The sequence below is a fragment of the Danio aesculapii genome, chromosome 12 (genome assembly GCF_903798145.1).
Source record: "Danio aesculapii chromosome 12, fDanAes4.1, whole genome shotgun sequence".
Taxonomy (NCBI): Eukaryota; Metazoa; Chordata; class Actinopteri; order Cypriniformes; family Danionidae; genus Danio; species Danio aesculapii.
Genome location: NC_079446.1, coordinates 33788710 through 33813228, shown reverse-complemented (window position 1 = coordinate 33813228; position 24519 = coordinate 33788710). Strand labels below are relative to the sequence as shown.

At 34.2% G+C, this 24519-nt stretch overlaps 1 protein-coding gene across 1 annotated transcript in view; it reads right to left on the bottom strand.

The window, feature by feature from the left end:
- Positions 1-24519, bottom strand: part of ankfn1 (ankyrin repeat and fibronectin type III domain containing 1) — a 176767-nt gene that overhangs the window by 72665 nt on the left and 79583 nt on the right. Inside the window, exons 8-9 of the mRNA XM_056470222.1 lie at positions 8383-8511; positions 3133-3325 (exon numbers count right to left, since the gene is read on the bottom strand). Coding sequence (XP_056326197.1) covers positions 3133-3325; positions 8383-8511 — 322 coding nt within the window. The remainder of the gene's footprint in view (positions 1-3132; positions 3326-8382; positions 8512-24519) is intronic.

Genomic DNA, 24519 nt, shown 5'->3' with positions numbered 1-24519 from the left:
CAGTTCGGTTTGGTACGGGTCACCTTTATCAAGCTTGCGTTTCCACTAACAAGGGCACCCTTTTGGTGGGCGTGGTGTACGACAGAAAGTTTCAGTCGACGTCATTCTCGCTGGAGGAAATGTCTACAATTAAGCTGTACAGGTCACTTACATATCATATGAAAAGCACTTCTCATAAAACAGATGCTTCATACACATAAATACTTGTGTAGAAATGTTTATTAATAACTTTTCTATGAACATGAGTTGATTAAAACTGCAGATCAATGACATTGTGAAACAGCCTACTGTAACTATTGTAATTATATTAAATAAATAAATAAATGAACATATATAAACACAAACAGCCCCTTACAGTTTCCGATATGTTATCAATTACAGAAGAACTACACACAACAGACATTTCGTCCGTATTTAGGTTCAAAAACAGCAAAATATATAGCCTACAGTCAGTGAAAACCTCTCATCTGTGTCTATAATCTTCAGCAGCACATGTAGCCTCTGTTAGAGAACAATTCCATCATTCTGATTTCATATTAGTCCAAAAGGTGATAATAACAATAATAATTAAATAAGGCAGTGTCTTCACGTCTGCTCAAAAATAATGTGCTCCTTTTTTCCCGCGCTTCACTCTCGCGTTTGTCAGTGTCTGACAGGATCGGGTTTCAAAAGCACGTCAATAATCAAGCGCAGGTTATTATCATCAGCTCAAGAAGTTTGTTATTTTTAGATATAATGTTAGACGCGCGCGAGCGCTAGCAAGAAAGCGAAACCGCTCGCGCCTCAGACTGCCTCGTAAAAAAACTTCGCGGCACAGGGTAAATCTGCTCTACTCCATGGCTTTGTGGCTGTTTATCAAGACGACAAGGTTTGTTTGAGCCCGGGTTGACCATGGCTCGTTATTATATGTATAAATAATTCCGCTGAAATCTCTCGCTGTGCGTGTATTTTAAACATGGCGGGATTTTTGTTTTCATTCTGGCTTGTTGCGTAAGCGAATGACGTATCTCTGTAAACCAATAGCGTTCAGCTGCGCGTCTAGCTCCGCCTTTTCGTACCCTTTTTCATGTTTGGTACCCTTTCGAAAGGGTGCCGAAAAAGTGGTATGGTACGGTTCGGTTTGGTACGCTTTTTGACAGTGGAAACGGCTATAAAAGCGTACCAAACCAAACCGAACCGTACCGTACCACTCAGTGGAAACGGGCCATTATATTCACATCAGTTCATTTTTTAACAATGACAGCATGTGACGCGCTCCTTATATTGTTCACCGCTACTCTGAATATTCAGTCTGAAATAGCAAGTATGGCTTAGTAATAATTGTAATTCCTGCACGTCGCTGGCCAACCACTAGGCATACAGTGGTCACTTTAGGACAAACTGTGTGAGAGAATGAGAACAGCAATCCTTGAATGCATGAAATATTGCACATTATGACAAGTTTTGCCTGCTACACAACTGAAAACGTGCTTGATATAATACAGTTTTTCATTGGGAATTGTAGTATTATAAAATGCTATACCATTTTCTAACTGGCAAATGACATGAACTAGTGTGTTATCTAACAGTAAGTACAGTACAGTAGGTTTCAAAGATATTATGCTAATAGATAGCATTTAGGCAGATGAAATACTGCACCTTTAATATAGACGTGCTTAAAATGTGTTTATGGAAATATAGAATACGTGTGTTGTTGTAGAGCATTTGTGTTTAGACTTAATGTATTCAGACTAGTGTTTTCAGATAATTATCAGAGAAACCACACAGCTGCACTTCAGCATGGTAATGAGCTGCTATTTGTGTTTTTTCCTATGACTGTACCCTCATATTGTTTGATTGTGGATTACAATGTTTAGAATATTTACATACAATTTTACAGATGGAAATAAAAAAAAATCAAAGAGGGGCTAATAATTCTGACCTCAACTGTATAAACAGTTGAAGTCAGAATTTTTAGCCCCCCTTTGATTTTTTTTTTCCTTTTTTAAATATTTCCCAAATGATGTTTAACACAGCAAGGACATTTTCACAGTATGTCTGATATTTTTTCTTATTTGTTTTATTTTCCACTAGAATAAAAGCAGTTTTACATTTTTATGAACCATTTTAAGGTCAAAATTATTAGCCCCTTGAAGCAAATTTTTTTCGACTGTCTACAGAACTAACCATTGTTATACAATAACTTGCCTAATTACACTATCCTGCCTAGTTACCCTAATTAATCTGGTTAAGCCATTAAATGTCACTTTAAGCTGTATAGAAGTGTCTTGAAAAATATCTTATAAAATATTATTTACTGTCATCATGGCAAAGATAAAATAAATCAGTTATTAGAAATGAGTTATTAAAACTATTTAGTTTAGAAATGTGTTGAAAAAATCTTCTCTTCGTTAAACAGAAATTGGAGGAAAAAAAATTGGAGTCTAATAATTCAGGGGGGCTAATAATTCTGACTGTATAATAAATATATACAGTATATATATATATATATACAGTATATATATATATATATATATATATATATATATATATATATATATATATATATATATATATATATATATATATATATATATACACACAAATATCTTAATGTGTAGCATCCTATAGAAAGAATTCATTTATAATGTGAATGTAAAATGTGCCCTATATTATTTTAATATTTTATCATAAATATTGCATCTCATTTTAGTGGAATCTGGTTGGCTTGTGTGTGTGTGATGTTCTGACAATTAAAGAGTAGTTAACTAATTTTCTGCTTTTAGCATAAGCAAAAATCTCCCTTTATTTTAATAATAGCTTAAGATCATTAATTTTTCTTCGGCTAAGTCCCTTAATAATTAGGGGTCACCACAATGGAATGAAGCTCCAACTATTCCGGCATATGTTTTGTGCAGCGGATGCCCTTCCAGCCACAACCCAGTACTGAGAAACACCCATACACTCTTGCATTCACACAGACACTCATACACTATGGCCAATTTAGTTAATCCAATTCGCTTAGAGCAAACCCACGCAAACACAGGGAGAACATGCAAACTTCACACAGAAATGCCAATTCTTGCTGTGAGGTGACAGTGCTAACCACTGAGTCACAATGCCACCCACTTAAGATATATCAATAATACTTACTGATACTTTGCGGATACGGTCGGATCGGCCGAAAAAGTAGGCATCCTCGAAGGATGAGTGGCTCCCTTTAAACTTCTCTGAGAGGTTCCGGTAGAGGCGTTTGGCAGCGCTGGGGGAGGCGGGACCAGCCCCCTTCTTGCTCTGCGTCAGCTGCAGGTTCTGCATCTGCTGGCTCATACTGATGGAGAAGTTCCTGTGGAAAGAGAACAGACATTTAGGTGTGAGGCCTGCTGCTTCACTGCTGTCAAGGGCCTGCACTTGAAATAAATTCATAGCATGTGTTTCACCATGTAACTTATGACTAATATCTGAGTCAGCAGAGTCTCGGTGACAGATGGCTACTGGATAGTCATTAATATGCTTCAGCTCCAGCAAAATAACTGCAGTGACGCAAAGGTATTTGATTTTTTAAGCAATCTTTCAGTATCTAGAAAATCATAAGAAAATGTTTTTCATTCAGCACTGATGCATTAAATTGATTAAAAATGACAGAAATACATTCATAATGATAAATCCTAGAGACTTCTGAATAGTTCTAATTTAATAATCCTGGATCTTATGGTGACTATTGGCCAAATCATCACTTTTCTTTTTCTGGCAAAAATCAATAGTAATATTAAGTGAAGATCATGTTTCTTGAAGACGTTTAGCAAATGTCCTACTGTGTAAATATATTAAAACAACATTTTTTTTTTAAAGCAATGAGCATTGCGAACCTAATTTGTACAAAATTAAAGGTGATTTTCTCAGTATTTAGATTTTTTTAAACCCTCAGACACAAGATTTTCGAACAATTATATCTCAACCAAACACTCTCCAATCCTAACAAACCATACATTAAAGGAAAGCTTGTTTACTCATATTTCAGATGATGTTTGAATATTAGTTTCCAATATTGACACTTATAAATGTTTTTTTTTTAATCACAAGAGTCACATATGAGATTCCTAAAATATATAAATTCTATATGTAAATCGAAAATGTAAAAAAGGGTTTGCACAAAATATTAAGACAGAAAAGTATTTAACATCTTTATATTAATAAAAATGTTAAAAAACATTTTGGAATTAGCATGGGAATTAGACTGAAGCCTTCACTACAGAAAAGTTCAGACAGCAACTACAGGAAAAATACTTTTTAAAGAGCACTATGATAGAAAACAGATATTCTCAATAATAATAATAATAATAATAATAATAATAATAATAATAACAACAGTAATTCTAAAAATGACTGTTTTTACTGCATTTATGATTATATAAATGCAGCTTTGGTAAGCTTAAGAGACCAGCATGAATTGGGTTCCTTCAACAAAAACTGAAAAAAAAATTGACAGATGTAAAAAAAAAAAAAAAAGAAAAAAAAAATTGACTATTTTATTACTGCAGGGTACAGTAGTTATGCTGTCAAGATATCCTATAGTCCGGATTATTAAGAACTGTTATGTTAAATTATTATAATTATATAATATTATACCATATATAATAGTTTTCACTTTAGATAAATAAATGCAGCTTTAACGAGTATAGGAGCTCACCAGCACTCATAATTCCTTTAAAATAGTAATTATTTTTTTTAAATCTGACAGAATAATTTCATGGTATTCAAGTTATTGATTTTGCTTAACAAACTGTTCCAGAGAATTTTATCATTGCACGTTAAGCTTATATAATAATTATATAATAAATATAATAATATTTTTAAATAGTATTGTTTTTAGTTTTGCTGTAATAAATTTATATTTGGTAACCAAAAGACATTTGGGGATAAATCGCAACATGTTCTTCAACAACTTCAACATGTTATTTTTTAGGCATTTATAACCCAACCCCTCTCCCCACCCCAAAAAATACTAAATTAAATAAATAAACATAAATGATTATATCACCACAGTTTAACATTGTGTGGTCCTATATAGCCATAGCCCTACAGTTGAAATCAGAATTATTAAACCCCATGAATTATCAGCCCCTGTTTATTTTTTCCCCAATTTCTGTTTAATGGAGAGAAGATTTTTCCAACACATTTCTAACATTTCTAAACATAATAGTTTTAATAACTCATTTTTGATGACTGATTTATTTTATTTTATTTTTCTTTTTTTCAAGACACTTTTATAAAGCTTAAAGTGACATTTAAAGTGTTAATTAGGTTAATTAGGTGAACTAGGCCGGTTAGGGTAATTAGGCAAGTTATTGTATAATTATGGTTTGTTCTGTATCGAAAAAAAATACATAGCTTAAAGGGGCTAAAAATTTTGACTTTAAAATGTTTTAAAAAAAATTAAAAATTGCTTTTATTCTAGCCAAAATAAAACAAATAAGACTTTCTCTAGAAGAAAAAAATATTAATCAGACATACTGGGAAAATTTCCCAGCTCTATTAAACATCATTTGAAAAATATTTTTAAAAAGAAAAAAAGGGGGCTAATAATTCTGATTTCAACTGTATAGTATAAACAGTTCTTCTAAATTATAGCAATATTTATTAATTTATTAATTAATTATTGCTTTTACTGAATCATTGATAAAAAATGCTGTATAAGAAATCCATAAAATATGACAGATTAATAGTCCAATTTTCAAGCATATTCTACATTCTTATAAATGCTGAATCTGAATTTTACACTTTTGAGAAAATATGACAGTTTTTACTGTATTTTTTTTAGATATGTGTAGCTTTGATGAGCATTAGGAACTTTATCAGGCATAAATTGTTATTAAAGTTATTCTAAAATATAATATTTCAAAATAGTACTGTTTTTACTCTAGTTTTGCTGTAATAAATGCATTTTTAGTGCATTTAGTCAATGACAAAACTGATTTAGCCCAATAAATAAATAAATAAATAAACATAAATGAATATGAACATAAAATTAATAATTAACATAAAAAAAACTTTAAAAGAAATCCATAAAGTATGAAAGGTTAATAGTCCAGTTTCAAGCATATTCTTCATTCTTATAAACACATTTTTGAACATATTACAGTTTTGCCCGTGATTTTTATTAGATATGTGTTGCTTTGATGAGCATTAGGAACATTAACAGGTATAAACGCAACAAGAAATTAAAAACAGTTCTGACAAGTTAATTCCAAGGCATTAGAAGTCAACGTCAAAACTAATATCGCTCAACAAACCATAACAGACATTTGTATCACAGCAGGTTAACATAGTCTAGTTGTCATGGAAATCCTCAGTGTTCTTATAATATCCAGGAAATCAATTAGGTCTGAGCTAAAAATAATCCCAGACAATCAACAGCTACTACAGTATACGTTTAGTCTCTTAATTAAAAACATCTTGAATGAGCATAACATATTATTCATTCCTTATGGTGTGTAAAAAAATCTGCATTAGTGGAACAATATACAGTTGAAATCACAATTATTAAACCCCCTTAGATTTCTTTTTTCTTTTTTAAATATTTCCCAAATTATTTTTAACAGAGCAAGGAAATTTTCACAGTATGTCTGATAATATTTTTTCTTCTGGAGAAAGTCTTGTTTGTTTTATTTCGGCTAGAATAAAAGCAGTTTTAAATTTTTTCAAAACCATTTTAAGGTCAAAATTATTAGCCCCTTTAAGCTATATTTTTTTCGATACAGAACAAACCATCGTTATACAATAACTTGCCTAATTACCATAACCTGCCTAGTTACCCTAATTAACCTAGTTAAGGCTTTAAATGTCACTTTAAGCTGTGTAGAAGTGTCTTGAAAAATATCTAGTCAGATATTATTTACTGTCATCGTAGCAAAGATTAAATAAATCAGTTATTAGAAATGAGTTATTAAAACTATTATGTTTAGAAATGTGTTGAAAAAATCTTCTCTCCGTTAAATTGGGGGAAAAATAGGCGGGCTAATAATTCAGGGGGGTTAATAATTCTGACGTCAACTGTATAATACACTGAAAAAAAAATTATTCACTGGATTTACAAATTTCTTTTAAGGTAAGTGGTTGCAAACAATGTATATGGGCCTCAATTTAAACATAAATGAATTTGAACATTACTAAATTTAATTTGTTTAAATTCAGCCCATATATATAGCTTGCATCCAATTGCCTTAAAAAAAATCAGTAAATCCAATAAATATTTTTTATTGTGTGATCTTTAAGTTAAGCACAGGTTTACAGATGATAATAAGCACTTTTATCAGTATATAACCAGTGTACAGTGCTCAGCATAATTAAGTACAGCCCATTTTGAAAATGAATATTTTTATCCATGTCTCAGTAAATATATAGGCAATGTATTTTGGTGCATTAAAACAAAACAGATTTATTAAACAGATATATTTATTAAAATAATATTTTAGTCAGCAAACATATTTAGAAATTGAAAGATAATACAATTAAATTCAAGCAAAATATTACAAAATTTCAACTAAATTTTTCAATTTTTTTGCTTCTCTTGATTTTTCCCTCTTATTTAAATTTGTATTTAATATTTTTCCATAACATATACATTTGGGTGTACTCATTTAGACTGTTATCATGAGTTATTTTATTAGATAAGCTAATAAAAGTATTCAACACTTTATTTGTACACTATTTAACACGTATTTGGCTTCAGTACTGACTAATCTAATGTATATGCTCAAATATAATATTGTATAGCTTTCTATTAAAAATATGAATTTAAAAGATAGATTTATGAGGGGTCTACTTACATATGCTGAGCACTGTATATACATACAAAAAAAAACAAGACCTTCTGCACTTGTCCAAACATCTCTAAACATGAATGAGAGCAAAAAAGGCATTGACATATAAGAAGAACTAGAGTCCTCGGCTGCCCTTTACATATATATATTCTTCAACAAAAAAAGAGACATCTAATTTGTCCCTAATTGACATTCTCCTTAAAAGCTCTGGAACTGCAGGTGTTCTGTGTGGTATTTCTCATCCCAGCGGTGTATAACCCTGTCAGACATGACATTTGTGCCCTGCACTTTTTTTTGTGCGCAGTTTTAAGCATCCAAACACCCACTCAGAGCACTAATAATAATGCACTCGGTGCTGCCAGAGTAAAGCCTTTGACACTAGTGAGTAACAGAGTGCGTAAAGTAAGAGGTCGAATCTCTTAAAGGCGCTGCTCTAAGGTTATGCCTTAAATCCAATTAAGCCAATCAACAACAGAAAAGGCAGCTGACCACCTGTAGAACACAGCACTAGATGGAGGGGTGGTGATGAATGATTATAGCCAAATAAAGTAGTAGTGAGTAAAAGAAATGCTCAACTCACCTGTCCAGACTCTGGGAGCTTCCAGCAGATCCAGAGAGCAGGAAAAGAGGTCTGAAATCCTTAATCAATGCCGCATCGCTCTGCCTCTGGTTGAGTCTTTGAGCCAGACGGGAGATCCTGCTGTCGGATCTGATGAGAGAGAGAAAGTCCGGTGAGGTGCTGTGGGACGCTTTGGGATTCAGGGCACGGGAAGAGGGAAAGGGTGGAAAGAGACACCTCTGCTCAGGAGTCGCCCGGAGTAGCAGGTGTTCACCGGAGCTCTCCTCTTTACGCGCATCTCGGCGCAGTGTTGGATGGCTAATGTGTGGAAAGAGGAGAGGAGATGGAGGAGGGGAGAGAGAGAGAGAGAGAGAGAGAGAGAGAGAGAGAGAGAGAGAGAGAGAGAGAGAGAGAGAGAGAGGGGGGCAATTCTGCAGGCGCTGGGATGAGCGACAGAGACAACAAAAGCACACAGGCGTTTAAAACGAGATTTGACTGAGCATGCTCAGAGTGAGAGCGATAGTGAGAGCGGGGAGAGGAGGAGAACCTGTTGTTCTTCTTCTCTCATAATCACTCCATTCTTCCTCTTATCTGCAGAAACAGGCATCTAATCCCTCAACACTACAACAGGCGGGCGTTCATGTGCTGGATCCACAGGTGATTCACATATAAGAGGTGTTCGTGGTGGGAAATATGGCCAATATTCTGGATCACGCTATGAGTAATGATATGTCATAATATTGAAAATATGAAAATATATAGGACAGACACTGTGGGTGAAAATGATTTTTTCCTGTACCTGTTCTGTCAAAAAAGTCTAAAAGAAAGAATATTTCTATTTATATTCTCAAGATTTTTACAGAGGGATATGCTCTATATCTATCTACAGTACATCTATCTACAGTATATTTCTACAGCATCTATCTATCTTTCTATCTATCTATCTATCTATCTATCTATCTATCTATCTATCTATCTATCTATCTGTCTATCTATCTATAGTGAGCCGTAGCCAGCCTATTAAAAGGGGTGGTTCTTTTTTCTCAAAAAGTGGACCTATTGCAGATAATCGAGGATCAAATATTGCATTTTAGTAACATTTTAAGCACTAACTTGTGCTGGATTAGCTTGTCGAATGGTTATCATTACCACACTTTTTCATGCAACAAAATACTTCCTATATTTTTATCAAGATGCTTGTCACAATTTTTTGTTTACAAAAATGTATGTTTATTTACAAATGTGGATTTAAACTCTAAGTTATTACAGTTTTATAAATAATGTAATGAGATTAGAATTTTAGAAATATGAAAAAATACTTATATTTTAAATGCTAATTTATTATCATCCATCATAAAAACAAACAAACAACACGAAAAATTGAGAATCTGTTAAAACATGTTTTAAATAAAAAATGTAGCCTTTAGGCAAATAACACACTGGCCAGCTCGTTTCTTTAGCCAGAAATCGTCCATTTAAATAATAAAAGCCTTCTTTTATTTGTTATTTTATTAGTTATTCTTCTTAAAGACATTTTCTATTGGTTATTTTCATAATATATGATTGCATACTGTCAAAAATGAACAAATGAGCAATTATAGGGTCAAAAATTCTGGACTTTAACTAACTGACTAAAGTCAGTTAATGAATTTTACTAACATGATCAAACTATTAGTAATAAATTTATTACAGTAATTATTCTTCTTTGAATAATCTATTTACTCATCATGGTGCATTAACAAGCCCAACTTTGTATTTTAATAATGCATTAGTTAATGTTGAACTATGATTAATAAACAGTGTTGCCAGATATAGCTGACTTGTTCCATCCCAAAAGCTGTCCAAAACCCACCAAAACACACAAAAAACCCGCCCAAAATATTAGAATAATATTTTTATTTTTATTTATTTAAATCAAACTTAACCTAGTTACTTTAAATGTCATAATTTTAACCATACGGCAACCAACACCAGCAGTCATAGAACCACAACATAACTAGATCACATCCAAACACTGCCCTCCTCTCACCCACACACTGCACTTGCTTAACGTTGTGTAGATTACACTACCTATATTAGTGTTTTACTTTCGAAATGGGGTATAAATTCATCCCATTTGGCATTTAAAATTCTTTTAAACATAATTAGGTGCTGCTTGTCAATGAAACAATGCTTCTGTGTTTGTTGCTTCAATTGTGGAAAAAAAGATTGATAAAAATGTCATGATAAACCGCTGTGAGTTTCACTGCAGGTACTGCGTGATGTGTGGGAGTGAGATTTGTCAGGGGAGTCCAATTTTGATACAACTTTCCTTCACCTGCTCTTGAGGGTGGGCCATGCGGTTTGCACTATGCACTGGTCACTATTAACCGAATAGAGTAGGAACACACAGTTATGTTTTGTTGAATAAGTTGCATATAAAAGTTATGTTTCAAAACCGCCCAAATTCTGTCAACCTGCCAATGCCATTTTTTACCCTCACAATCAAATTCAAAACCGCCCAATCTGGCAACACTGTTGAAAAAAAAATTCTTAACAAGATTGTTCATACGTGGTTAATATTAGTAATATTCGTGTTACCAAAAAATTGGCAGTTTTTTTCTGAATTATGGAGATATAATAAGAGATTTCTCAAATCCCATGTCTATAGGAAAAACAACATTTGTTAGACTCCTGACTTCATCCAATGTTCAGATTTGTGTGCTAGACTTTTATGCAAATTAGCGCACATTTAATTGAATAATGCACAATTTGCATATTTAAATATAACTTTTTTAGATTTGCAATACAAATAAATGCTTGCGGTTTTTAATCAATCCTCTTTTATTAATAATTATACAATCTTCAGTTTTATTTTCCACAATTTTAGTTTTTTTCAACATAGCTCATTCTGAAAATGGAGCTTTAAATACATTTCTGAAGATCACAAATTATGTAGCCTAAAGTATGTATGACTGCATTACGTTTTTAAAACGAATGCTATTGGGCAGTGTGACGTCGTTCCTTTTCGCGCTTGCCAGCTGACTGCTTACCTCCGCGTTGACAACTTTTCTGCTGTTACCAGTTTGTCCAGTTAGCTCGCCATGTATGTCGATAGACTTGAGACACAGAGAGGAGTTGACCCCGACGGCGGGGTTCAAGTCCGGTCAGTAACGGTTTAAGAAAGCGGGTAAGACAAAAACAGAATCTAAAAAATATAATAAACAAGTAAATAACAGGGTGAGAATGTGGTAAAACATGGCAGTCATTCAGTCAGTTAACAGCGGCCTCAGGTCGTTTTACGTGAGAACAGCAAGCGAGAGAAATTTGACATCTCAAAAAGCACACACAGCGGCCCTGATGGACTCATGAAAACAAAACTGCAAAAAAAAAAAACATACCTACAGTCTCCAGAAACGTATATAGAGGTATGTTTTCAGAATGAGCCTGTTTTTTTTTTTTTATCGTGACACACTACTGACTAATAAAATATGAATAATTAATATGAATATTACTACTGATAAGCTGTCCAGCTTCTGAATATTAATAAGGTTTTTCATTTGCTCAAATTGATTTGCTTAAAGCAGAATGGAGATAACATATGAATGCTAACCAATTGGTTTGTTTATTATGTCCACTCACTCAGAAGCCTCAGTCTGACTTAGCCATGCCTACTTACTACAAACCTTTATGGTTGGTATAGCTTCAATTTTCTGCTTCAAGCCCTGAGGTATCTATTTTAAGGCTTTACAGGAGAGCTGTTCCAAAAGGTAGGCAGTGTAATTATTATGATTATGTTTTCTCCCCTCTGGGTGCATTTTATATTGAGCCATCATCAGTGACTTCTTGGAAAACAGGTGGATCCACAGGTCAAAGTCCTCCACACCATCAATTTGTAGGTAATATAAATATCATGCGGGAATAACAACATCTCACACAATAAAAGTATTGCAATTATACATGTATTATCAAATTGTTTTTCTATTTATCGATTAAATCAATTAAATTATATGATGCAAAACATTTCAAAAAGCAAATATTATTGAATTACTTAATTATTAGTGTGTATTAGTTTAGTCAATGAACTATATATATTTTAAGTCACTTATTTTACATAGATTGACAAAGATTTTACATAGATTTTTTATCTAAAAAATAATAAATAAAAGTATGTAATAAAATTAAAAGGTAAGAGAAGACTGATTAAAAGAAGAGTGGTTTAAAAAAGTCTATTTTTAAATAATTCTATAAACGACTGATTTAGGAACATGGTTTAGAGCCAGTAAACGTCTATCACAAAACAATCTGATGACTGAGATATATTTAAACCAGAACATGTCCTAATTTCCCATCATTGTTACTACAAATACATAATCAGAACATTATGGAAAATGTTGTTTGCTTTCTTGTATCTGTGAAGCCCCTTAGGTTTTAAAGCAATACTGAGAACTAGTGCTCAATCACTGCATGTAATGCTTTTAATCCATTAATACTGACTTAATAGCAGGAATGCTTAACTGTGTGTTTAGTGCCCTAGTGCACAAAAGCATGTCCTGATTTTTATAGTCTCCAACGGCCAATGGAAAATTACACTTCCATTAAGGAAAACACTGCAGATGAATAGAGTAAAAAACTAAACTAATAATTAGCATCAAATTCCCCAACTGACTTATTACATTCAAAATTACAACAACAAAAATAGTTTTCTAAAATGCTTTATTTAAATATGCAGATAGGTATTATAAAATGTTCTTAATTCAGTAAAAACGACAACCGGCGGGGTGGAATATTTCTTTTTACAGTATGTTGCATTCAATCAACCAAATTATGTATGAAAACTGTTTAGTATTGAAATGAACGTATGTAAGAGAAATTAATGTTTTGTATTTGGTGCCGTCAAACCATCAAGCGCTATTAATTACATCCAAATAAAAAATCCATATAAAGTGTGTATTTACATGCGTGTGCTCATTTTGTATAAATATTGCTTTTATAGAGAAAAAAATATGTAAAATAAAAAAAAAATCCAAAAGAAAAATATTTACACATACATACACTTATCAGCCACTTTATTAGGTACACCTTACTAGTACCGGGTTGGACGCCCTCTTGCCTTCAGATCTGCCTTAATCCTTCGTGGCAAAGATTCAACAAGGTACTGGAAATATTCCTCAGAGATTTTGGTCCATATTGACATGATAGCATCACACAGTTGCTGCAGGTTTGTTGGCTGCACATCCGTGATGCAAATCTCCTGTTCCATCACATCCCAAAGGTGCTCTATTGGATTGAGCTCTGAAGACTGTGGAGGCCATTTGAGTAAAGTGAACTCATTGTCATGTTCAAGTAACCAGTCTGAAATGATTCACTGAAATGATCAGAAGATGGGTACACTTTGGTCATAAAGAGATGGACATGGTCAGCAACAATACTCAGTTTGCAATACTTGACACGAAGCTCAATTGGTACTAATGTGCCCAAAGTGTGCCAAGATAATATCTACACCATTACACCACCACCAGCAGCCTGAACCATTGATATAAGGCAGGATGGAACCGTGCTTTCATGTTGTTGATGTCAAATTTTGACCATCTAAATGTCACAGCAGAAATTGAGACTCATCAGACCAGGCAATGCTTTTACAATCTTCTATTGTCCAATTTCGTTGAGCCTGTGCGAATTGTAGCCTCAGTTTCCTGTTCTTAGCTGACAGAAGTGGCACCCGGTGTGTAGCCCATTTGGTGGTTTCAGAGATGCTCTTCTGCATACCTCGGTAGTAACGAGTGGTTACTTTAGTTACTGTTGCCTTTTTATCAGCTGGAACCAGTCTGGCCATTCTCCTCTGACCTCTGGCATCAAGTCCCGCTCACTGGATATTTACTTTTTATCTGACCATTCTCTGTAAACCCTAAAGATGGTTGTGCGTGAAAATTCCAGTAAATCAGCAGTTTCTGAAATACTAAGACCAATCCGTCTGGCACCAACAACCATGCCATGTTCGGTCACTTAAATCCCTATTCTTCTCCATTCTGATGCTCGGTTTGAACTTCAGCAGATCGTCTTGACCATGTCTACATGCCTAAATGCATTGAATTGCTGCAATGTGATTGGCTGATTAGAAATTTGTGCTAATGAGCAGTTGGACAGGTGTACCTAATAAAGTGGCCGGCGAGTATATACATTTATATTACATATAAAGATTTAATTTAATAATTAAAGAAATAACATTTTCTTAAATATATACATGTATGTGTGTATGTATATGCACATAACACATATGTAAATGGCATAGTACACATATATTATGTAAACAGATGCTTTTATTTTGGATGCAATTAATCACGTCTAATCTTTTGACAGTGTTTTGTAATGTTGGACAAAAAAAAAACTCTAAATGAAAAATGTCAATACTGACAAGTTTTTGCCAACAGTCCCTCACCTAAAGTGGCAGAGAACATTTTAAAAAGTTTTTACAAGTAATGTAAGCTTTCAAAGTGTTCAATGTGTTTTGGTGGGAGGACGTGCACCGATTCATTGTAATTCTACTGTGTCTACAGTCGTGACATGGTGTGAAACAGGCCTCCGGGGAAAAGGGAATATTATACTAATAAGGCTTATTATCTCTCCACCTACTTGCATATTAGTGAATGCATTAATTTCTTCGAGAATGGCTTGGGCCATTTGTTTCGCATGCAAAATGGTCACTGAACACAGAAGCGCTAATGGCATATAGTTGTAGATTTTGACGAATGGTCTCGAGTTGAGGTTACCCAAGCGTTCCAGCTGAAGATAAAGACAAGTTTGAGGGAAGAAAGAAAAGAGGGATGATTCACGAGCACATGGACTGACAGCTATGTAAAAGACAAGACATTTTCCTGCGACACTTCCAGCCACCTCAACAGTGTAACTGTGTAAATGCCATCCTATATTAATTCAGTCGAAAACTTCTACAAAATTAGGAGAGGCTGTGAAGAAGGCAATAAGGTGAATGGGAAATGGCTGCAGCTTGACAATGGTATTCAGCTAAGAGATTTAAGACTGCGTTCTTTATTAAGACAATGAATATATGCCAACATGAAAGACAGCTTCAATTGTTTGTGACGTGCAGCTACAGATTTACTGGGCTGTTCCCTTTAATAGGCTGAAAACAACAATGTGATCAAGTGTCTAATAAACAACTTATTAATATTTTATTCTCACTTTTGGAATACAAATGTATTGAAATATTAAATGAGATGTTAGACTTTGCTCATTCATTCACTATTCTTACATATTTATGAATGAAACAAAGTAATAGACAAATAAAGGTTCATATATTAACACTAATGTAAAAATATACGACATGAATAAAATATTAATTCATAATCAATATTTTGAATGAATGTTTATGCAATATAGAAATCTGATATATGGCAATATATGCAAATTCCATATATCACAGTTCATGTTTGGATTTCATATATATCAGATAAAAAATGCCTGTTTCCATATAGAGTTGAAGTCAGAATTATTAGCCTCCCTTTGCATTTAATTTTTTTTAAAATATATTTGCCAAAGTATGTTTAACAGAGCAAGGGATTTTTTAACAGTATGTCTCAAAATATTTTTTTTCTGGAGAAAGTCTTATTTGTTTTATTTCAGCTAGAATAAAAGCAGTTAATTTTTTAACACCATTTTAAGGACAAAATTATTAGCCCCTTTAAGTTAATTTTTTTTCTGATAGTCTACATCGTTATACAATAACTTGCCTAATTACCCTAACCTGCCTAGTTAACGTAATTAACCTAGTTAAGCCTTTAAATGTCACTTTAAGCTGTATAGAAGTGTCTTGAAAAATATCTAGTCAAATATTACGTGCTGTCATCATGGCAAAGATAAAATTGAAATGAGTTATTAAAACTATAATGTTTAGAAATATGTTGAAAAAAAATCTTCTCTCCGTTAAACAGAAATTGTGGGGAAAAAAATAAACAAACAGGGAGTCTAACAATTCAGGGGGGCTAATAATTCTGACTTTAACTGTATATCAACTAGTGGAATCATGTCAACTATTGGAAATATAAATATGTACATATATGTTAAAAAATGGGCGACGCAGTGGCGCAGTAGGTAGTGCTGTCGCCTCACAGCAAGAAGGTCACTGGTTCGAGCCTTGGCTGGGACAGTTGGAGTTTCTGTGTGGAGTTTGCATGTTCTCCCTGCGTTCGCGTGGGTTTCCTCCGGGTGCTCCGGTTTCCCCCAAAGTCAAAAGACATGCGGTACAGGTGAATTGGGTAGAGTAAATTGTCTGTAGTGTATGAGTGTGACTGAGTGTATATGGATGTTTCCCAGAGATGGGTTGCAGCTGAAAGGGCATACGCTGCGTAAAACGTGCTGGATAAGTTGGCAGTTCATTCCGCTGTGGCGAACCAGTATTAAAAAAGGGACTAAACTGAAAAGAAAATGAATGAATGTTAAAAAAATATCAGCTATAATATTAGCTATAATTTTATATTTGTATAGCCTTCAAGTTTTCAGATCTTTTATATATAATAATTAGCTGAATGAAATTAAAATGATTATATTGATCATTAATTATATTATTAGTCTTCTTAATTCATCTTAATCTAAGGATGTTTGCTTTATACATTGTAACAGATTACAACACTACAAATCTTTTAATGTCTAATCAACATTTCATGTCCACATAATTATTTATGTGGTTTAAGGCAGTTTAATAAGAACATACTTGGACCTGCTGCTTTTTAACAACTTAGCGTTCATTAATGTAATAAGATATTCTGACTGAGATTCAGTATTGTTTACTTATGGGGGAAGTACCCAAGTACCTGCGTGTTAAAAGCAGAATCGTGCAGATCAAGCTGACAATTATAACAAAAAAAAAAACACCACACTGGGGTTTGTTCTGCGATAACAACCAGCTGGATGTACACTATTCCTTAGAGAATGTACAATGAAAAATGTAATATAACAACGTAATATAATACAAGTAAGGGATAATGTGCATTAGGTAACGTGCAGCTGACATAAAGGGGATGAATGTTGTACAAGACTGAAGGTCTTTATTCTGCAAAAACAACAGACTAGCTGTACATAATCTCACTTAATAAACCGCTTCACAAATTAGATAATCATACATAAATCATTGATCGGTGCAGTAATGTGCATACAGAAAAACAGCTGAATGCAGTCTACATCACCTTCTGTATTATTCAGTCACAAGATTATGCCAAACTGTTAAGAAGAGCCTTTTAATATGTATCTGAATATACTCATTAACAGTCCAGATCAAGGAACTGTGTTATCAGTTGAATTGTTACTCAGTGGTTTTCTGGGATTATTACACAGCTGTCTGGAATATCCAATTCTTATTGGTCAGTTGTGACATTCCAAAATATGTTATTCCAAAATAACAACCTCTGGAAAATACAGGCTAATCCGGAATTTCGAATCACCTTGACCGTGAGTGAATTTGTTCAAATCCATACATTTACGTTCACATTGTCATCCCACTGCTTTTGAATGAACAATATATACTGTAGGTTAGTACATGCTCTATTTAGCTGGTTTTTGTTTCTGTCAGCTTCGCATTTTTGACTGTTTAGCACCATCTTGTGAATGAATAATACGCAGGTTAGTATAAGCTCCATTGAGCTGATTTTCATTTCTGTCAGCTTTGTGTTTTAGACTGTTTAGCACCATTTGACTGAATAGTGTGCAGGTTAGTGAATGCTCCATTCAGCTGTTTTAATTTCTCTCAGCTTTGCATTTCAAATTTTTACTTTTTTTTGGCAAGTAGAAATGTAATAAGTAGGACAAAGTACATTTTCGCAGAATAAAGCCCTTCAGTCTTATACAACAGCTGCTGATAAGCCTGTCAGGATTTGATAGCAACCTCCTGGATGTACTTTATCCATACCATACCTTGGAATGTTATGATTGGCCAATTAAAATCCAGTATTTCAGAGAACAATGTAATAAAAATACAATAAAATAAACATTTTACCTTTTGTACAAGCGCACCACCTCATATTTCAGACAAAGCTAAACTAGAATAGAATTTTTTTAAAGTATACTAAATCTTTGTATCCAAATTTTCCAGCACGTGTCTGTATTTCAAATTATTAAAGGTTGCTCTTCCAATTTGAGGAACTTTCTTTCAAAACACCTTACACAAATCATTTTAAATAATAAGGTTATGTTGCAATTAATCCACATACTTAGTGAAAACTGAGAGAGATTGGCCATGTGTTTTATTTTTATGCATCATGAATTAAATTTAAGCTTGGTATTTTACAACACTTTAGCATCACAAGAATCTGTGAATCTTTTAAGTTAACTTTTTTCTCCTCTCAATTATTTACTCTTTGTTTGCCCAACAGTTCAGTAATTTTCAACACATCTGTAATATTGCTTCAGAAAGACTTCTTTTGGCAGTTATTTATGGTTTTGCTGAAAGTCTGTTAATTCTAATAGGTTTCCGTTTAATGGATGGATGAACTGTGAAGAGAATAATGATACCTCATTGTGCCCAGTTTTTAAAACACTCCACCGATTGTTTACAGTTTAACAAAAGTTTCTCAAATAATTTATACAAAGTTTTATGGGATGTAGGAAAATGTTGATATTAAACCCTGGAATCATGCTGTCAGTAAATAAAAACAACATCATATGAATGTATACATGCAAAATAAATGGCATGAGTTATACAGGGTTAGCCTATGGTTAAAGAAGGCTTGCGTCAAAACCGTTCACATGTAATGGCAAAAAATTTAGGAACACATTTTCCATGAGGGTAGAACAAAGCTGTTTCCATAGCTGCAGCTTAAAAGCAAAGCACTCATCATCTTGCATGCGAGCATTCAGGGGACACGAGCTTAATGAAAACTGACACTAATGGTACAGCGAGACGCCACTGTCATCACTTCCTATCAGTGGAAATCCTTGAAAGGGTAAAATAGAAATACAGCATCATTGTGCTCGCCTCAGCCCACGGCAATCTCTGATAAGGAGTAAATAAATGAATTAATTTGTATTTCCGGGTTGTTTACTGATACTTTTGCTTCTCGTGGCCTACAGGAATCCCTTTATGTGACATATGCTTTATAGATGCAATTTCTCATGTTTAAAAAAATTATAATTAAAAAGCAAAAGAAATCTCTATCAGCATTTAGTGGCTCTGTTAAACTGTTTACTTTATAGCTGTATACAGTATGCACATAAAGGCTAAATTATTTGACTTCCTGTGAAATGTTAATTTTTTTTTATATAAGCAAGTTAGATTTAACAGACCAAGGACATGTTCAAATTATTTCTTATTATATGTTTTAATGTAATGCAATGTGTGTATTTATCTAGCGCATTTATTGTGTATGGCCATACACAATAAGCGCTTCACAATCATGGCGGGTCTCTCCATATCACCACCAGTGTGCAGCCTCCACTTGGATGATGCGACGGCAGCCCCAGAACAACGGCACCAGTGCGCTCACCACACACCAGCTATGGGTGGAGTGGAGAGAGAGTGATAGAGCCAATTTGGTGGATGGACATGATTTGATGGCAATGGACACCCCTAGTCTTTATGAGAAGTGTCCTGGGATTTTTAATGACCACAGAGAGTCAGGACCTCGGTTTAACATCTCATCCGAAAGACGGATATGGATGGAGAAAGACGGGAGGAGAAAGTCTTATTTCTTTAATTTTGTCTCGAATAAAAGCAGTTTTTTTTTACTTTTTAAATGTAAATTTTGAGGTCAACATTATCAGCCCTGTTAAGCTTTCTTTGATTGGCTACAAAACAAACCCCTGTTGTCCAATGACTTGCTAGCTAACCTAATTAACCATAGGCTGTTTCTAAATGTGCGTTCTTCATTGATCTCGTGTTCTTGTTTAATGTCATCATCAGCAGCCAAAGTTCAGTTCCAAAACTCAAGACCGCAAGAACGGAGGACGCATTAAAGTTCCCGAATGTGTTCTTGATATCCAGGACGTATCGATGCAGACTTGAGCGCAAAACTCGCTTGAGAAGTCCCAGAAGTCATTGTGACTGAATAAAGAACGTGTGAAGCACAGCATTTTATATAGATGTTTTATTAAAGTTAGGAGATATAACTTATTTGTCTCAGGAGTTTCCCTAATTGAGATGGTGAAAGTAAACATTACACATGTAAATCCTTATAAAGGCATGAACACATTAAGGGTGTTTATTTGCTGAAATTCTTAATAAAATTAGTTTTATTTGTATTGTGCAACATATATTTGTAAGGTCTTTATGCATAGTGAAACAGAAAAAAAAACCCAATAAGTTGTTGTATAAATGCTGTAATGTTTAAATAATTTTCTATTAAAAATCCGTGAAGGTCATATGACATTTAGGAAGAACCAGAGAAGAACGCAGCATCTCATTTCTAACAGGACGTGTTCTCTGTTCTTGTGGTTTCCAGATATCGTTCTTCAGATGTAACTTGGCCGGTCTCCACAAGAACGCAAGTCCATTCTCTGCATTCTTGGAATTGAGAAACAGCCCTAGTTAACTTATAGTTAAGCCTTTAAATGGCACTTTAAGCGGAATGCTTTTATCTTGAAAAATAGCTAATAGAATATAATGTACTATCATGGCATGGCAAGGTTATTTTAAATTATTAATAAATATTTCTTAAATTAAAATAAATAATAACTTCTAATCATTTGGGCTACAACTGGACATTATATTTTAATTAAATTAAGGACAATTGTGTTTTCATACCGTATTTTGACATTTCCATGCTTAATTCAGTTTGTTATTTGTTTGTTAGTGAAATTTACCAGCAATTTCTGAGTGAGTGAATATATATACACTATAAAGTTTGGGCTCAGTAGGATTTTTAAATGTTTTAAAATAGGTTTATACTGCTAACCAAGGCTGCATTTATTTCATCAAAAATACAGTACAAAGTGTAAAATAGTGAAATGTTATTGCACTATAAAATAACTGTTCAGAAGTGGTTTATAATTTGATTTAATAATTAATTCAAGTGATTTTAAAGATTAATTTTTACTTACTCCAGTCTTCAGAGTCACATGATCCTTCAGAAATCACTTAAATATTAATTATTATTATTAATAATATTATTAATGGTAATAGTAATAAAAGCAATAATGACTGGAGTAATTTCATTTGGAACTACATACAATAAGAAAGCGGTTATTTAAATATAAATATAAATAAATATTTAACAATTATTTTATGTTTAATAAATGCAGCCTTGATGAACAGAATAATTTTCTTTTAAAAAAAACATGAAAAAACAAAAAACTGATCGCAAACTTTATTACATTTCCACTAAGACCAACCAATTACCTGATTAATTACATACAATATATACAAAGAAACTAATTTTAAAAATACAAATAACTGTCATCATGTAGTGGCATGTTGTCCATTAAAGGGGCTTATTTTCTTTTTTAAAGTCAAAAGGAAGTCGAAAGCGATACTGGAAAGAGACAATGTATAAACCAGGCCAGCTTGTAACAATATACCAGCACAGGTGTAGGATGACCAACAGCTCAACAGAAGGGTGTAAAAACTTGTAAAACCAGCGATGTACACAGAATAAAGAAAACCATGATGAAAAACGTTGCTATTGCTTGAAGCAGAAAGCTCACTCAAGAAACTTCAGGTGAAGCTGTAGCAATAAGAAAACCACTTCCAAACTCATGTCATCTCCAACCTGATCCGGTCGTCTCACATTACAGCTGCTTCCAGATATTTCTTGACTCACAGAAGACAAAACGAAACCTGCAGAGGGGGGGTTATGAGATGTTGAGTGTGCAGCCAATCAGAAGGCAGAATAGCAAGTCACGACGGCATGAAAGAGCAAGCGTTCTCTTCTCAGCAGGCTTTTGTGCGCAGCTTCTCTCCGCAGCTCAAGGCTAAGTGTTGCATTTGCATGGCAGGCAAAACAAAGGCCACGACAACAGCACTGAGACACGCATCTCATCGGGGGTACGGGCTTGGAGGCTCAGCTTCGATTAGCATTTCGTTCAAAAACTAAAAATATTGTCTACTGGCAGTCTGATCCATGATAACATGCGACGATTCCTCAGGCAAGAGAAAACCATATGTAGGATGCCGATTAGTCTTGAAAGAGCTATACTGCGGTGAACTGGAAAAGTGGGAAGCAGAGAGTAGAAGGAGCCAAATGCACGCTCTGAGAAGTTGGAGAGTGAAAATTGACTGGATGGGAGATTTTCATTTGTTTCAACTGTTCAAAGAGTAGAGTATACTAGCAACACTACAACCAGGGTTCCAATGCACGGTTAATAAAAAGTTTTGCTTGAATAGGCTTTAATTATTTTAAAATAATTATATTATTAATTAGAAATGTATTTATTTCAAGAAATGTTCAATATTTTACTGTTAAATGTACACATACACTCACTGGCCACTTTATAAAGTACACCTTACTAGTAACGGGTTAGGCTACCTTTTGCTCTCAGAACTGCCTTAATCCTTCCTGACAGATTCAACAAGGTACTGGAAATATTCCTCAGAGATCTTCGACTGTGGAGGCCATTTGAGTACACTGAACTCATTGCCATGTTCAAGAAACATGTCTGAGATGATTTCCGCTTTATAACATGGCGCGTTATCGTGCTGGAAGTAGCCATCAGAAGATGGGTACACTGTGGTCATAAAGGGATGGACATGGAGGAGTGGAACATGAGACTGATTCCTGTGACGCTCCAGAGACAGACGAGTCTTCGCTGAGGCCACCTTCCAGCCTCCGCCGCTGAGACTGCAGCTCTGCACAAGAAGTTTGGCCAGCGGAGAAATTAAAATGGTCGTGCCCAACTGAGTCTGGTTTCTCTCAAGGTTTTTTTCTTCACTTTCGCCAATTAGTGAAGTTTTTTCTCCTCACCGCTGTCGCCACTGGCTTGCATGGTTCAGGATCTGTAGAGCTGCGCATCGTTGGATTTGCTCTTCAGTGTTTGGACTCTCAGTAGTGATTATTAAACCACACTGAACTGAGCTAAACTGAACTGAATTTAAACACTAAAAACTGAACTACACTGTTCCAATTTACTATGACCTTTTATGTGAAGCTGCTTTGACACAATCTACATTGTATAAGCGTTATACAAATAAAGGTGAATTAAATTGAATGGTCAGCAACAATATTCAGGTAGGCTGTGGTATTAACACAATGCTCAAATGGTACTTTTGTGCCCAAGTTTGCCAAAAAAAATATCCCCCACACCATTACACCACCACCAGTCTGAACCATTGATACAAGGCAGGATGGATCCATGCTTTCATGTGGTTGACGCCAAATTCTGACCCTACCATCCGAATGTCGCAGCAGAAATAGAGACTTATCTGACCAGGCAATGTTTTTCCAATCTTCTGTTGTCCAATTTTGTTGAGCTGTGCAAATTGTAGCCTCAGTTTCCTGTCCTTAGCTGACAGGAGTGGCACCCAGTGTGGTCTTCTCCTGCTGTAGCCCAGCCGCTTCAAGGTTCTACTTGTTGCGTGTTCAAAGATGCTCTTCTGCATACCTCAGTTGTAACGAGTGGTTATTTCAGTTACTGTTGCCTTTCTATCAGCACAAACCAGTCTGGCCATTCTCCTCTGACCTCTGGCATCAACAGGGCATTTGCGCCTACAGAACTGCCGCTAACTGGATAATTTCTCTTTTCTGCACCATTCTCTGTAAACCCTAGAGATGGGTGTGCGTGAAAATCCCAGTAGATCCGCAGTTTCTGAAATTCTCGAACCAGCCCACCTGGCACCATCAACCATTCCATGTTCAGTCACTTAAATCACCTTTCTTCCTCATTCTGATACTCTGTTTGAATTTATAATAACTGATTTTATCTTGGCCATGATGACATTAATTCATATTTTAATAATATTTTATTTTTCAAGACACTTCTATAAAGGTTAAAGTGACATTTAAAGGCTTAACTAGGTTAATTAGGTTAACTAGGTAGGTTAAGGTAATTAGGCAAATCATTGTAGAATGGTGGTTTGTTCTGTAGACTATCGAAAAAAATATATAGCTTAAAAAGGCTAATAACTTTGACCTTAAAATGGTTTTAAAAAAAATTTTAAACATTTTTTTTTCTACCTGAAATAAAACAAGTAAGAATTTTTCTAGAAGAAAAAATATCATCAGACATACTGTGAAAATTTTC